Source organism: Danio rerio, chromosome 20 (genome assembly GCF_052040795.2).
Source record: "Danio rerio strain M-AB ecotype USA chromosome 20, GRCz13ab, whole genome shotgun sequence".
Classification (NCBI taxonomy): Eukaryota; Metazoa; Chordata; class Actinopteri; order Cypriniformes; family Danionidae; genus Danio; species Danio rerio.
This window is the reverse complement of record NC_141040.1, coordinates 58,194,733-58,212,599: the sequence shown is the minus strand read 5'-3', so window position 1 is coordinate 58,212,599 and position 17,867 is coordinate 58,194,733. Positions and strand designations below refer to the sequence as shown.

General features: G+C 38.7%; 1 protein-coding gene and 1 long non-coding RNA gene across 2 annotated transcripts in view; both read right to left on the bottom strand.

The window, feature by feature from the left end:
• LOC147839507 (uncharacterized) overlaps positions 1–17,867 on the bottom strand; it is a 519,823-nt gene that overhangs the window by 137,698 nt on the left and 364,258 nt on the right. The gene's annotated exons all lie outside the window — the stretch shown is intronic.
• dio3b (iodothyronine deiodinase 3b) lies at positions 1,715–8,814 on the bottom strand. Its single transcript, NM_001177935.3, is given in 2 exon segments — positions 1,715–2,216; positions 7,593–8,814. A coding segment is annotated over 1 exon segment (810 nt). The 5' UTR covers positions 8,722–8,814; the 3' UTR covers positions 1,715–2,216; positions 7,593–7,911.

The window sequence follows — 17,867 nt, the reverse complement described above, 5'->3', positions numbered from 1 at the left end:
GAACAATACTTGTGCAGGATTTATTAATCATAGTCCAGCTTTACTAAGGCATTATTAAAGCCCTTTAACATTAGTTAATAAACCGAGTTATGAACTAGCAATGGATGACTTACTGTAATAATTGTTTTGTTCATTGTTTGTTTATAAGCTTTAGCTAACATTGACTAATGCAACCAAAGTGTGAGCAATGAAAGGACAACACAATTCCTAAAACTGCTTATACGAATTATATACAGTATAAACAGTGAGAGTATCTTGATGAAACTAAAGTAATATGCCTTTTTATTTTTAATACAAAATGACAAACAACACCATTACCGTGTGTGTGTGTGTGTAAAATATGTAAATTGTGACCAATTAACTAAAATAAATATTAAACTAACAAAACAATTCATAAAAGTATCCATTCAAATGTTGAATGTGTATAAAAAATATAAATTTATATGCAAATTAAAACCATACCGCCTTGAAACTAAAATAGCATGCCACAAATTTTATATTTTCAAAATTAATATACACTTACCGGCCACTTTATTAGGTACACCTGTCCAACTGCTCATTAACGCAAGTTTCTAATCAGCCAATCATACGGCAGCAACTCATTTAGATATGTAGACGTGGTCAAGACGATCAGCTCCACATTCAGATACTCGGCTCACAATTTGTCCTCAACAACATGAAAGCATGGATCATCCTGCCTTGTATCAGCGGTTCAGGCTGGTGGTGGTGGTGTAATGGTGTGGGGGAGATTTTCTTTGGGTTCATTAGTACCAATTGAGCATCAACGCCACAGCCTACCTGAGTATTGCTGCTGACCATGTCCATCCCTTTATGAGCACAGTGTCTCCATCTTCTGATGGCTACTTCCAGCAGGATAACGCAGCATGTCATAAAGCTCAATCATCTCAGACTGGTTTCCTGAACATGACAATGAGTTCACTGTACTCAAATGGCCTCCACAGTCCCCAGAGCTCAATCCAATAGAGCAGCTTTGGGATGTGGTGGAACGGGAGATTGGCATCATGGATGTGCAGCCGACAAATCTGCAGCAACTGTGTGATGCTATCATGACAATATGGAGCAAAATCTCTGAGGAATATTTCCAGTAGCTTGTTAAATCTCTACCATGAAGGATTAAAGCAGTTCTGAAGGCAAAAAGGGTCCGACCCGGTACTAGTAAGGTGTACCTAATAAAGTGGCCGGTGAGTTTAGATGATTACATTAACTATAGATAAATATGCTGGATCCTGGTCATAAATGTTTGTTCTGTTTAACTAGACACTTCAGTAGTTTGATTGCAGTAATATATATGCTATATTGGTAACACTTCAAAATAAGAGTACTGTATATTAGATAATGCATTTACTAACATGAGCAAACAATGAGCAACACAACTATTACAGTATTTGTTCATGTTAGTTAATCAAATCATTAGTTAATGTCATTCATTCTTCATTCACGCTAACTCACGGTGCATAACTAATGAAAACAAGCATGAGTTTGTATGTTAATAATGTATTAGTAATTGTTGAACTATGATTTAATTAACTCTGCACAAGTATTGTTCATTATTAATAAGTATATTCACTAATGAAGCATTATTATAACGTGTGAGCGCCACATTTATATATACAGGATATATATATATATATATAAATTCCAGGACCCCGGGGTGATGAATAGACTTGTAAATGACTGATGCGCTGATATCGAGGGTGCTCTACCATTTATTTATAAAAAGTGTTGAATAAAATATACACCATTTACAAAAAAAAACAACATTTGGCAACACGTCTGGAGGCCGTTCCTCTGTCCTGTACTCTAGTGTCAAATTACATCAGTATCGGTTTTCTGGTTAAAATCCTTTTAAAAACCGATCTTCACAATAACTCCAGAGTACAATGAAACAGCCTCCTGGCCGCACACACACACACACACACACACACATACACACGTTCACAAAGGAAGAGTACCATACAAAAATAAAATAGGATATGTCTCCGATTGATACACAGATATATCTTTTCTTCTTTTGCAGTATTCTGAAATGAAATGCCAGGTTGTTTGGACATAAAACAGGAATAGAGAGGAGAAAAAGCACAACAGCTATCATGCGGTCACGTAAACATCTGTCCAGATAACTGTATATGCATCAAAATAAACGCAGTCTGTAGCAGCATATGAAGATCTGATCTGATCAAGGCTGTGTTCAAAACCTAGAGAGAAAAATACAGCACCGGCGAGAGAGAGAGAGAGAGAGAGATGCTTTTCACAATCATTTTCACACTCTCACTCAATAATGCACTCAGATATCATTCACTGCATTTACTCTATTCTAAGGGAAGTGGTTGCAAACAAATTAAATGTAGAAATGTTCAGCTTAAATTCAGCCCGTATTAATTGTTTGCGTGCATTTACCTTAAAATAATAGAGTAAATCTGATGAATCATTTGTTCAAGCGTTGTGCAAAATCTGTCAGTTTTTCAGAAGGTATGCTTTTACCGCACAGGTGAACTATAATACACTTTTGTACTTTAAACGATCACTTTTATACCTTTCTGATGCTAATATCTACTGTTAGGAAGATGTTATAGGAATATAAATGTACCATAGGAACCTGTTTCTCTGTGAGTGTGTAGATCAACGGGTTTATGCTTTACAGACAGAATTTTCATGACATTTTGAGCTTTCATTATTATTATTATTATTATTATTATTATTATTATTATTATTTAAAACCTTTTCTATCCTGCTGCCTTAATTTCTTCAAGTTGAACACAAGTTAAACTGAGTAAAAATAATTAAGTTAAACATTGCACTAAGATTTCCTATCATGACTTTATTTTTCAACCGTTATTTTCTTTGTTATATCACAATCTCCACTGCGCTGAAAAGTCTTGCTGCCTTAATTATTTTAAGTTGAATATCAGTCAAATTGACTTTAAATATTAAGTTAAACGTGCTGCAAATTTCTGTTGAAATCTTCTCAAAACAGCTTTAAGTAAATATTTAAAAGATTTGCTGTCTTGTTGCCTTTTTCTTTAGTCATGTTAATTTGCTGTCATGGCTTGTTATTAAACTTTATCTTTTTTGCAGAGAAAATTTTTGCTGCCTTAATATTTTAGTCAGTTGGACCGATGTTCAACTAAAAACATTTAAGTTAAATTTTTCAAATAAAAGATAGCTTAAATTTTAAAATAAGTTAAATTAATCTTAAAAAGATTTGCTATCATGACTTTTAATATTTTAAACTTTCCTTTTTTGTTGATCGCAATCTACAATGCGCTGAAAAGTCTTGTTGCCTTAATATGTTTAGTTAAACATCAGTCAAATTGACTAAATATTGCTGCAAATTTTTGTTAAAATCTTCTTAAAACAAGTTGAAGTAAAAATGTAAAAGATTTGCTGTCGTGTTGCCTTATTCTTAAGTTTTATTAATTTGCTGTCATGGCTTGTTGTTAAACCTTATCTAGTTTGCTAGATCACAGCCTACACTGTAAATAAATTATATGCTGCCTTAACATTTTTTTAAAGTTGAACATGAGTCAAGCTGACTAAATATAATGAAGCTAAACTTTGCAATATGATGTGCTATTGTGACTTTATTTTTTTTATTGTAGATCAAGATCTACACTGTACACAAAAGTCTTGCTGCCTTAATAGTTTTGTCAGTTTGACTGACGTTCAACTTAAAAACATTAAGTTAAACTTTGCAAATGAAAAAATGTTTGTTTTAATTTTAAAATAAGTTAAATTAATATTTAAATTAAGGTTTGCTATCATGACTTTGACTCTTTCACCTTTATTTTCTTTGTTAGACTACAATCTACACTGCGCTGAAAAGTCTTGCTGCCTTAATATTTTTAGATGAACATCAGTCAGATTCACTTAAAATATTGAGTTAAACTTGCTGCGAATTTTAGTTGAAATCTTCCTAAAACAAGATAAAGTAAATATTAAATGGGTTGCTTGATTTATTAGTAATATTAGTTTCCTGTCATGATTTATTAAACCTTATCTTTTTTGCTAACCACAATCTACACTGCACCGAAAAGTCAAACTGCATTAATATTTTTCGTCAATTTGACTGATGTTCAACTAAAAATAAAGTTAAACTTGCTGCCAATTTCAAAAGAAATTATTTTAAATCTTCTTAAAGTTAAAGTAAATATTTAAAAGATATGCTGTCTTGTCGCCTTATTTCTTTTGTTTAAAATTAAACCAAGTAGTATTAATTTGCTGTCATGACGTTGATTTGGTCATATCATTTTCTTGTTAGTTAACCTTATCTTTTTTTGTTTAATCCCAGCCTACATTGTAAAGAAAAATGTCATCCACTTAATATTTTTAGTCATTTTGACTGTCATAAAAGTTGCATTATGTTAAACTTTGCAAATTTAAATAAAAGTAGCTTAAATCTTAAAGTAATATTTAAAAAAGAGTTGTTATCATGACTTTATTTTGAAACCTTTTGTTTCTTTGTTAAGGAGTAGTCTTACTGCCTTAAGTATTGTTAGATGGACATCAGTCAAACTGAATAAAATCTGCAACTTTCAATAAATATTTTAGTTGAAATCTTCTTAAAACAAGTTAAAGTAACATTTAAATGATTCGCTGTTTGGTTGCCTTGTTTATTTTGTAAAATAACACAAGTAGTATTAATTTGCTGTCATGACTTTTTTGGTCGTATCATTTTCTTGTTATCTTTTTGTTAGATCACGACCTACTCTGTACAGAAAAGTCTTGTTGACTTAATGTTTTTAGTCTGTTTGACTGAGGTTCAACTAAAAATATATAAATTAAGTCAATAAAAAAAAGTTAAAAAATAAAGTCATGATAGCAGTTTATTAAATATTATTTGCATAGTTTAACTTATTTTTTTATCTGAATGTTTGATTCATCTTTATTTCTATAGCGCTTTCACAATGTAGATTGCATCGAAGCAGCTTAAGTTCTGGTAAATTTCAACCGCGCCAGTCCAGTTTGCATCTAAACATCTAAAAATATTAAGTTAAACTTAAATAAAAGTAAAATAAAACAAAGTTGAAATATAATTAACTTCTTTAAATAAGTTAAAGCACTATTTGAAATAGCATGCTATCAGATGTACCGGAATAGTATTGTGTGTGTGTGTGTGTGTGTGTGTGTGTGTGTGTGTGTTTTGTCACCCATAATGGCTCTTTGGAAATGTAAAAGTTTGTTTTTATTCGCTGAAAAAAATGATATGACAAAAAAGTCATGATATTATTTTATTCTTTAAAAGAACTATTCAATTTAAATATTAAATCTTGTTAAATGTATTTTCTAAATATGATATTTAGTTGATCTTTTGAAAGCAAACTGCTGCACTGTAAAAAGCAATTAGATTACTTTACCTAAAAATAAAAGTGAGTGTCTATAAATTAAGTAAATAAGCTTAAAAGTCTACTTAATAGTTATTTTAAAAGGTAAAGTAATATTAAATTTTTCAGTCATATTATTTTATTCAGTGTATAAACACTGCAGTTTTTTTCTTCCTAAGAGCCGTTTAGGATGACAAAATACCTCTAAAAATAATGTTTTTAGCTTTTATTATATATATATTTTATTATTATATGTGTGTTAATATTTATAAATGTTGTTTTTATTATTTTATTTTAATTAGATCACAACCTACATTGTCAGGAAAATAATGTTGTATTCATTGAACTTCAGTCTGACTAAATCTGATTTCCAAATGTTAAGTTCAACTTTGTGCAACTTTAACTTATTTTGAGAGTTTAATCCGATTTCATCAAAAGACAATCTAGTTAACATTAAAAACATTTGTTATCATGACTTTTTATCGCAGCTTTTTTTTTGTAGTGTATAAAAAATACTTTTTTTCTTCCAAAGATTAATTTTAGATGTCAAAAAAATTCTGTTTTTGAGAAAATGCTATTTTAGCTTCTTTTTTTAGCAAAAAATTATTAAATCTTTGTGCTTGTCGTCACTTTTTAAACATCTATCTATAAACTTAAGTCTTTTAAAAACAAATTAATGAACTGTAAAAGCATTTAGTTGAGTTAAAAACAAAAGCAAGTCTTCAAATTATTCAGTGAACTATGTGCATAATTAAAAAAGAACTATTAACTTTAATTTTTATAAGTGACTAATTGCTTTTTACAGTGTGCATGGATATTATATACGAGTTTCTGTTTCATTTAATCTCAGAAAGTCAGTAGATTTTGAACTCAGCTAACGACTTTAAAACCTCTAGAGTGAGCTGTAAAAGCATCAGCGCCACTCTGGGGTTAAAAACCTCATTAAAATGCCACAAATCGTACTCTGTTTTCTGCACACCTCCACCTTTCACTGGCCCCAAAGGGTGCACTTTGTTGAAAATAAATCTATATATAATGATAAAGTCAAATGCGCAGCTAGTCTGACGGTAATAAATCTAACGCAGTAACCTAATGGCAGGTTCACGGTTTCACAGTGCATTTACCAGTCTGGCTCAAAATCAGCCACAGATGAAGACAGAAACATTAGAGTTACTTTAAATATATTTCCCATGCGCTGTTTCACAGATGCATAAATGTAACTTCTAAAAACGAATGTCTCTTGATTATATTGATTATATTCAGCTTAAAGGGACATTTGAAGGCTTAATTAGGCAAGATATCAGTGTTTTGTTCATTAGCTGATAAAAAAATTGATCATTTCTTAAGGGAGATATTATTGACCTTAGCAGATTTTAATTATTTTTAAAATGCATTTATTTATTCCAAACCAAACTAAAATATGCATCTTAGCCAGAAGTAAAACATAAGAGGAAATAGTGTGAATAATGTTCTCGCTCTGTTAAACAGCGCTTGGGAAAAAGCTGAAAAAAAAATGAACAAGAATTTCTCCAATTAAGCTGTGAAGCTTAAAAAGAGTTTGAAGAGCTCAAAAACACCAGCAGCATGTCGAGCAGGCTTTAAAACACCACCACTGAGGTAAAAGACTGCAACAAAACTCCAACAAGATCTGCATGAAGAGAGGGAAACGCGTCTGTAGGTTTTGAAACACAGCCAATGACTCGATGATGAGGAGGAATACATCACTCAATCACTCATCCAATCATCAATCAATCTAAAAATCCATTCTTTTAAACGTATTTCCCGGCACCTGATGATGTTTAACAGAGAATCTTCAACACATTTTTGGACTAATGTAGAACCAATCATTCCCTCTGTTATTACTTGGACAGCAGGACTGCACTCTTAAAAATAAAGGTACACAATCTGTCACGGTGGTGGTTCCTTTTTGTTCTGAACAGGTCATTAAAGGTACAAACGTGTACCTCAAAGTACATTAAACTTAATTAAAACTAAACCCTAATGGTACTTATGTCCACCTGTTCAGTACAAACGTGGACCATTTGAAAAGGTACCACCCCGCAGGTAGATTTCTAAGAGTGTAGTGCTTTACCGGTTCATTTGCGAGATGATTAGGAAAGTGACTGGACAGCAGAGGTTTGCTCTGTAGACACTCAGAAAGATGAATTCGGTTGCTCTGTTAAACAGCACTTGGGAAATAATTAGAAAAGAATTACAATTTCTCAGAAGGGTGAGTAATGTTGTCTTCACCTCCATTTCAGGAGCTTCTCCAATGAGCCATGGCGCTCACGAACCCTGTTTTAGGAGAGTTTGAGAACCCAGAAGCATTGCTGTTTGTCTGATGCAGCTGATTTCTGCCGGTCTAACCAGCCACCATTCTCGACGCACCATTGAAACTTGTGAAGAAACAGCTCCGAGATCTCCATGAAGAGAGGAAAAAGCGTCTGTCGGTTTTGAAACACAGCCAATGATGAGGAGAAGTAAAACACTCAATCAATTAATCACTCACTCACTCAATCAATCACTCAATCACTCAATCAATCACTCAATCACTCAGTGCATGGGTCTCCTAGACGTGCAGCACCGCGGACTCCTGCAGGCCGCTCCTGTAGCGCTCCAGCCAGTCTCTGAGCTCCGCGATCCGGTACCCCTCGGGTCCGCGGCCGCCTTGGTACACCACCGTCGCGTCCTTCACGATGTACAGCCGCTCGAAATACGCGCCGTACGCCGCGTTGCAGGAGTTCTGCATGGAGTCCACGACCACCGCGCTGCCCGCCGCCTCCCGGTGCAGCATCTGCGCGGCGCGGAGCCGGTCCTCCAGGCAGCGGTGCCGCGGGATCTGCACGGGCGCGTCGGAGCTCACCCAGCCGTCGGACGGGTGCGCCTCCTCGATGTACACCAGCAGAGAGTCCGCGATGTCCGCGTACTGCCGCGCGACGCGCTGGAAGGCGCTCAGACGGGTCATGAAGGGCGGTCAGGAGCAGCTGCCGAAGTTGAGGATCAGCGGTCTCCGGCCGCGCGCGTAATCCAGGATGCGCTCTGCCGCGCGCGCGTCTCCGTCCAGCGGGAACACCTCGGTGTTGGGCGCCGCTCCGCCGAGCCGCGCGCTCTTGAAGAAGTCCAGCTTCTGGCCGTACCAGACCGCGCGCAGCGACTCCAGCGTGAACATCTTGTTGCTGTCGGACACGCGCAGCGGAGGGTCGTCGGGGCTGCTGAACGCGCCCTCCTGCATCTTCAGCAGCAGCTTCCGGCGGATGCACAGGAAGTCCAGCAGGCAGAGCATCAGCGCGGCGAGCAGAAAGCGCGGGAGCAGCAGCACACACACCGCCGCGTTCTTCAGCGCAGACTGCACACCTGCGGAGCCCTGCAGCATCTCCATCCCGCGCGCGCACAGGTACTGGCGCACACACACACTCTCTCTCACACACACACACGCGCGCTCTGCTGCTCTCTCTCTGTCTCTCTCTGTGTGTGTGTGTGTTTCTCTCTCTCTTCTCCAGCGCAGTCTCTCGCTTTTATAGCTCTAGTAAGGATTTGAATGAGGAGCAACACGCCTCCACCGCCGGCCGGGCCGCCTCCTCACATGGAGGGATTACCTCCCGTCAACTCTCCTGTCTCTCTTTCTCCCTCTCTTTCTCTGTGTGTGTGTGTGTGTGAGAGAGAGAGAGAGAGAGAGAGATATAGAGAGAGTGTGTGTATGTGGAGAGAGATGGAGATAGCGAAAGAGTGTGTCCGTGCTTGGAGAGTGATCGAGATAGAGAAAGTGTGTAGAAAGTCCGTGCGCAGGGAGAGAGACGGAGAGTGTGTGTGCAGAGAGAGAGAGAGAGAGAGAGAGAGAGATGGAGTGTATGAGAGAGAAGGAGCGTGTCGTGTGTGTGTGTGTGTGTGTGTGTGTGTGTGTGTGTGTGTGTGTGTGTGTGTGTGTGTGTGTGTGTGTGTGTGTGGAGAGAGATATATAGAGAGTGTATGTGTTGAGTAAGAGATGGAGTGAGTGTGTGTGTGTGTGTGTTTGGAGAAAGACGAAGAGTGAATTTGCGTATCTGTGTGGAGAGGTGTGTGTGTGTGTTTAGAGAAAGACGGAGAGTGAGCGTGTGTCTATGAACTGTCTGTGCAAGGAGAGTGTGTTTGTGTGTGTGCAGGGAGAGGGAGAGTGTGTTTGGAGTAAAAGAGAATGAGAGAGATGGTGAGTGTGTGTCTGTGTGGAGAGAAGGTGTGTGTTTGGCGAGAGAGACTGAGTGCAGGGAGAGAGTGTGTGTGTGTTTGTGCGGGAGGGAGAGCGCAAGAGTGTGTGTGTTTGCGGAACGAGAAAGAAATATGTATTTGTTTTCTTATTATTTAAATATTATCATCACTTTAATTCATTTTTCTACTTTTATCATTAATTTAGCGTGTGTGTGCGTGCGTGCGCGTGCGTGTGTGTGCAAAGAGAGGGAGAGCAAATTCTGAATTGTTATAAATGAATCCTAAAATATTGATTGTGAAATACGTTGTTTTTAATTAATTAATTCATTATTTTTCTTCTTGGCTCAGTCCTTATATTAATCAGGGGTCGCCACAGCGGAATGAACCGCCAACTATTCCAGCATATGTTTTATGCAGCGGATGCCTTTCCAGATGCAACCCATCTCTGGGAAAATATTCTTTATAAATTTGTATTTTTCAGCTCTTTTGTTTTTAATAATTTTGCAACAATTTCACATTGTCATCATGGGGGATTGTGTGTAGAATGTTGAGGAAATAAACCAATTGAATCCATTTTGGATTAAGGCTGTCACTTAAACAAATGTGGAAAAAGTGAAGCGCTGTCAATACTTTCTGGATGCACTGCATCTGCTATAAAAAGTCCGACTGTTACATTATAAAACATAAATAAATGGCTTGCGTCAAACAAAAATCAAGAATTGCAGTAAATGTTCATTTTGCACTGTTTTATGAGCATGCCAATAAACAAATACTATTTCTGCTAAAGATTATAATAAAACATTGAATTCAAAGCAGTCATCAGTAACTGAATAGAAAAACAATCTGCATCTCAAGAATGAACGGACAAAAGAAAGCAAGAGAAGTCTCACTTCCACCACTCTTTAAAGTTCTGGTTTGGGTTTGTGTCTTGTGTTTGTTAAAGCTTGTTTGGCATGCTGGCCTGGGAGAGAGCCCTAAGCTCATAAGATCCTCGAGGCTGGGGCTCCCTCCCGTTTGCAAGGCGAGAGGGGAGTTTGAGCTCAGGTAGCTCTGAGGAACTCCCCTGCTGTAGTAGCTAATGAACAGATAGCGATCGCTCTTACTTACTAGGAGCATGTCTATGGTGCTGATTTGAATTAGTCAATTAACCTAAGTTGCATGTTTTTAGAAGGTGGGAGGAACCCGGGGGAAACCCACCTGAGCACGGGGAGAAAGTGCCAACTCCACACAGAAACATCTGCTGGTTTGGTAAAGCCTGGAACCAGTGATGTTCTTGCTGTGAGGCAACAGTGCTAACCACTGGGCCACCGTGTCAGCCATCAAGGAAGAAGGAGGAGTAGGGGTGGAAGGGGGGACTCTTCAAAACGAAGATAGCCTTGTGTAACCCAGGGTATTTGTAGTAGCTTAGGAGTCGTCTGATTGGTGCATTGAGAATTGGATAATGCGGATCCAGCCGCTAGCAATCAGAAGCACGTGATCCCCTCGACATTAGCTTATAAATAAACCACGTCTCGTTGATTTGCTTTTTTCTGTGTTTGTGGAAGAAAGCAGGCGAGTCAGCAGACCTAAAATACGAGAGGGGCAGAGCAGGAATCTCTTAATGGCTATCTGCACAATACTGCTCTTTTTCATGAGCGACAGTTTCGGTTTAAACTTAGTACAGGCAAGATTCTTTGGCGATGATGTATGCAGTTGTAGTTTTTACATTTAGTGCTGAACGCGCAGTGAATGCAACGCCTCGAGATTCAGGCCATTAAACAGCTGATCCACCAAGTCTTTCAGCACTCTCTCCGAAAACACTTGATAGATCTCGGCTGGCGGATCAACATTCGCCAAATGATCGCTCTTATCAGCACCAATATTTAAAACTCCTGTTTTAAATTTGGGTGGGTTTGCAAATCACAAAAGCTCCCTTTTATCTGACAGCAGAAATCCTTGAGTGATTGACAGCTAATATTAACCAATATAGCGGCAAGGAAAAGTGATTCAGCACAATTATTCAATTCAATTCAGCTTTATTTGTATAGCGCTTTTACAATGTAGATTGTGTCAAAGCAGCTTCACATAAATGCTCATAGTAACTGGAACAGTGTGGTTCAGGTTTTAGTGTTTAAGTTCAGTTCAGTTCAGTTTAGCTCAGTTCAGTGTGATTTGAAGTCATTACTGAGAGTTCAAACACTGAAGAGCAAATTCATCGATGCGTAGCTCTACCAATCCTGAACCATGCGAGCCAGAGGCGACAGCAGAGAGGGGAAAAAAACTTCACCGATAGGAGAGTGAAGAAAAAAAAAACTTGAGAGAACCAGACTCAGTTGGGCACGACCATTTTAATTTCTCTGCTGGCCAAAAGTCTTGTGCAGAGCTGCAGTCTCAGCGGTGGAGGCTGGAAGCTGACCTCAGCGAAGACTCGTCTGTCCCTGTAGCGTCACTGGAATCAGTCTCATACTCTCCACTCCCCATGACCATCAGCGCAGCAGCAGCAGCTCAGGATACGACCTGGTCCTGGATTATGGGAAAATTAAGATTTAAGAAAAAATCAGAACAGTTTGCACTACAGCCATTAAATGCAGTGCCAAACATATTATGAGGTCGCATAGATTCAATTTCAGGCACATATGCGACCTAAATGGTTTTTAAAGAAATTGTAAAGGTTTTGTAAATAAACTAGGATTAAAAGATCTGTTCGACTCTCTGTGATTAGCTGCAGCTCAGGAATGAGTCTTACAAGTTTAACATGTTTTTCAAACAGAGCAAGTTTGTGATAAAAATGCCGGTATCACCACAGCCACATAGTGTCAGTAAAAGCTTGTGAGTGTATTATAGTTTCAGAAAGGCTTAAATAAACTACTAACTAACAGTATTTTTGACTAATAAACTGGATCTCTGCTTCATCTGTGTTTGTTTCTGTCACTGACTGCTGTTTATCTGACGTCAAAGTGGGCAGATTCTGCACTGTATGATAGATAATCTAATGAGTATTTTGAGCTGAAACTTTAGACGTTCTGGAAACACCAAAGACTCATCTCACGCCTTGTAAAAGAGGAGCTCTTTAATGCATCTGTGCTCTTAATGCAGACATGTTTTAATAATAGTTGTAATTTTAAGATTGAGACAGAAACATGCTAATACTTGATGGATTGCCATGACACAAGTCACATGAGATGGTAAATGTATCAGGAAGGCATTGGTGATTTTAATGCAGGACATCCTTAAAGGGTCACGAAACACCAGAACACATGTTTTGAGCTGTTGACAGTCGTATATGTGTCTGTTACATGCCTGGGGGTGTTGCTCTGTTGTTCCCTCCTCCCCTCTCTGTTTCTATTTGCTGTCTCCTATACTTCTAAAATCCCGGACGAGCCCCCATTATTTAAACGCTCCAGTGATGACTCAGCCCAGATGAGAGGGGGATCCATGTTGCTTGTTGCTGCTGTGTTTTTGTAACTTTTGGTGTCTATCTTGTGCTCGGGTTCGCTTTAAAGAGAGTTTTTGTGATTTAAAAATACCTAGAGGGAAGTGAAGGGAAGTATGTCACGTGACTTACATTTTACACTCACGTAGTAGATTTTTTTGTTATTCCACTAGGTTAGAGGCGGGTGCTACCATATGTATGTTTGTTCCAGTCAGTGCAGTTGAGTAAGGGGCGTGTGACGCTGAAGATGTTTTTTTTCTTATTTACATATTTCTCTTTAGTTATTTAGAGGTGGGGGAGGGAATAGTTAGCGGGTGTTTAATTTGTTATTTTCTTTGATTTGGCACCGCTTATTCTCCTTCCCTCCATCAGGTATTTTTGTTTACTTTTTGCATTTGCATTTTGTTTTATTGTACATATTTGTAAATATACTTTGGGTGATTTAAATATTCACTTCTTTATCTTTATTGTAATAAAGCGAACCAGTTTTTTGCCACGTCGTTGTCTGTGTTGATTCATAGCAGCTAACATCTCAGAGGAATTCTTAAAATATTGGGTTGTCATAATTATGTTAAGCCCTTTTTCATCCTCCGAGCCACACGGGGCGTAACAGTGTCCCACTCAGCTATAAACACTATTAGGACACGTATATCTCACTAGCAACTGAAAATTGGTTGTTTTTGCATTATTTCCAGCAAATTCGTTCTTTCGGTTTGAAACAAAATTTAGAAGCTGCGTCACGGCCATGAGATCCTTGTGTGTTTTCCACACAATGTCTGTACCTGCGAGTGCATGGTGGCGTCTCCGAGTGTGCTGCATTCATTCATGAGAAAGGCTTGGCTCAAAACAATCTGCGCGCTCTATCGTATATGAGGTGCAGCTTCATTAATATGCATGATAGCTTTGAAGACAGTTTTACTGGTTACAGTGTTCAGAGGGCTGAGAGACGACACGTTGTGTTGCCAAAACAAGAGGAAGAACACGAATTGTTCAGAGATACGGGTCGTCAGGGTTGCGTTTATTAATGTGCTGCAATGAAGGTTTTGTTTTCATTTCCCCGTTATGAGAGCGCAGCAGGACTCACGTGTGGATCACAGTGCATGCGACAGAAATACATTTGTACCAGAGCTTTTCTTGTCTAGAAATGTTGAAATCTGTGTTTGCTGCTCGTCTCTTTTTAGTAAAGACGCGGCTCCAGTTGGTGTTGATTGTGCTGTCTACAGATTTGGTAAGTGTGTGATCAGTGCTCTTTTGTTTGTTTATTCAGATGGCAGAGTTAGTTGGTATGGTTAGCAGTAATCTTTCAGTGTTTAAAGACAGACCATAGTCTAAATGATTGACCTACTCCGTTTACAGAAGGTTAACATCACTACAATTTCATGGACTGAAAGATCTGTAAATGCTGCTCTCCGAGTGTAAACATGTAAACACCACAATCAAACTATTACCGTCGTGGAGGATTTTCACCACATGTTGTGACAGGATAGTCTACACACACACGGCTTTCTGACATTACCTACCGAGTGCAACAAAGTTACAGAGAAATGCGGAGGGTTTCTCCCATTCGCCGTGCGGTATCAAACACTCCATTAAAACTACACTCTTCCAGCAGATCCTGCATCCAGTATCTGGTTTGTCACAGAGGGCATGCAGGAAATGCCAACCCAGGCTCATTGTGAAAACGTAGTCCCGCGGACGTTTCTGGAGACCGCGGAATACGTCCCGGCGGGTACGTACGGCTGCAGTTTTTGTTTTCGCGAATCCGCGAGAGGCCGCGGTTGCGCGCTTTTTCTCACCTCTCGCGAGCGCGGTTCGTGCCCGCGCTGTTCTCGCGTGAACCCGCCGGAGGCTGCTATCCGACTGACCGGATGATTGATCGGCCAATCGGCTGACTCGCCCTCCTCCTTCCCTGAACCCTACCAATTTTACCGATCGACCCGCTCGCCCGCTCGCTTCCCTAAACCCGAGCAACAGTTCACAAAAGCCCTCCAAAAAATAAAAGCCCCGATTTTTATTTTTATTATTATTATTATTTTTTTTTTGCTTTTTCGGATTTCGCTGCGTTCTCACCCTGTTACGAAACTCGTTCACTTAATTTTTGGGATTCTGTTTTTGTCTTATCTGATTGCTGGAACTTCTCTTCCCTGGACTCGAAACCGATCACCGTGGTCAACTCCTCTCTGCATCTCAAGCTTGCCGACGTACACGGTGAGCTGAGTGGACAAACGGGTTGCAGCGGGGAAGCCCTCCACAAGGAGGTAAGGCAAGCGCGAAAGGAAACAGCGTCACACCGCCCCGCAGTGTTCGCTCAAAATGAGCTTGGGTTGGGAAATGCTCCTGAATGAAAGTGAAAGAGCCAAACTGCAGTCCACAAATTAATAATTTGCCAAATACTTTGATTACTGGTGTCCATGTAAACAGTCACTGTCTTTCTCCTCTGCGTCTGTGTTTGTTTTGCACGAGCCCAAACTGAAACTCCCATTTATATGCAAACCCTTCCCTCTTTCCCTCCCTCGACACACACTTTACTGACTTTTTTAATGCAAGATAAGTTTCAGTTCTTCAAAAGAGAGGTAGAAACCGGTTAAGATATGATTGATTGATTGACTTCTTTCTGCATTATTGGTTTAAACTGATCATGTCAAGACTTTAATGACAGTGCTGAGATAATTAACAAGTGCTGTTTGTAAGTGTTTGACTCTTTTAGAGCATAAAAAACTTATGTTTGCAGATATTTCAGAAACATGCTCAGTGAACATTCGTGTTTACCTGAAAAACAATGCTGAAGTCAGATATTCTGCTTTGGGCATGTGCGTTATTCGCCGGAATGGCTGTCTTTGTTTTGAACTTTTTCACCCGCCCATTGCCAGTTTAGCCAATTATATTTGAGCACCCGGGGTTGCCAGATGGTGGAGAACAGTGTATTTCATTCATTCAGTCAGGGAGGCTCTCAAAGCATGTGTCGGTAACCGAAATGCAACCTCTGGTGGACAGTAGCAGACTCTGAAATGAGACGCAGATTCAGAGTTCCACATGAGGTGGTTAATAATTAGCAAATAATATAAACATTAGGAGCGTAAGCATTAGGTGAGCAGGAAACATTGAAATCCCCTGTCCTAACAACACGCTATGTGACAAGATATGCAGTGATGACCAATTGGCTGTTTGCACCAGACGAAGCATGACAGAAGTGTAAATACAGCCATTCAGAAGCACAGAATAGTGCACTCACTGCACTCCAGCCAAATTCTAAGATTTACAATCTGATTAATGCATATTAAACCTCTTGAATATTATTAAATGTAGATGCTGAATCACTGATATGTGGTGGTTTTGAGTCTAAAGTTCAGTTTCAAGCGATTTATTCTCCAGATCTGAGCTGAGCTATCTGTCAGTATTATGGCAATAAATGTAATATAAAATGACATTCAAACTCACATCATTAGCATTTAACAAAGCACATGAGCTGTACCTCAGCTGATCACTGTCAGTTTTATTTAGAGCATCACTCTAGTAATAGTCAGGTTCGCTCCTGTTGATGTCATCAATCTGGCAACCTGCTCTTGCTTGTGTTTTGAACCAGACGTGCAATACCTAGTTCAACCACTGGCTGTCAAACCTGCATACAATACTGCACCGTACTTACCCTAGTATTTAATGCATCAATGGTCTTAATGCATGAGATTTTTAATGCAATACGTGGTTTTTAGTTGCAGTGGTAAAACTGAGACCGAAAGAGATGCTGAGACACGTTTGACATGGCATTTGAACGCATTGGTGGATTCACTTGTAGAAGTTTAATGCATTCAATTAGTTTGACCCATAGATTGTTTGAAATGACAGCTGCATCTTCATTACATGACATGTTGATTTCCCTTAATGCAGTGGTCTCAAACTCAGCTCTGCAGAGTTTAGCTTCAACCACCACCAACTCACACCTGCTTAACAGTCTCTAATAGTCTTGAACATCTTGATTATATGGATCAGCTGTGTTTGATTAGGGTTGGAGCAAAACTATGCAGAGCTGCGGCCCTCCTGTAGTCCAGTTTGAGACCCATGCTTTAATGCATTAGTGGTTTTAACGCAAGACATGTTTTCATCGCATGACGTGTCTCTTAATTTAATGCATGCTTAACAAATTCATTGCCTGTGATGTCATCAGACGGCTATTCTCTGGTAAACTGCTTGAAGTGACTGTCTCTATTGGTAATGCATTATTCTGAATTCATCTTTAAAATAATTAATTAAACCTAATTTTCCGCTGTGAGATTATGACAGATGAAAGATGGAGACTGTGGCTGATGTGATTGTATTAATGCATGATATTCTTGCATTGCTTTATTCCATGTGACTGTTGCATTGGTGCTGTTAATGCATGCCATTGTTAAAGCATGATGTATTTCTTATTGAAGCCGCAGTGGACAGATTGAGACAGAGATGCTTTATTTTTAATATATATATATAATATTGCTGAATGCGTATTACAATAATCTTACACTGGTAAAGCTAAAAGAGCTGCTCAGATAGATGCTATTTTAATTCATTCATTTTGTCTTGCTTTATATATTTTTTTACATGACAGGTGATTTTTTTTAATTCAGTGATGTATTTAATCTACTAATTTAGTAGTGTGTATATGCATCTATTATATGTCTCGTGGTGAAGTCAAGAGAGAGATAAATGCTGAGATTATTTGATTAATGACACATTTAAATGCATTGCTGGTTCATCGTTCTGCCTGTTCGCCACATCGTATTGGAGTGCTCTGCGGTTATGATTGTTCATAATTAAAGTAAGGCATGATTTAATTAAGGGTTCTCAGAGTCTTGCGTTTCTGAGCGTTTGTAATGCATTGTGCTAAAATGATTCTTGATGAACATGCTATGATAATGCTTAATTGTTTGACATGAGCTGAATTTTAGTTTAGTTTA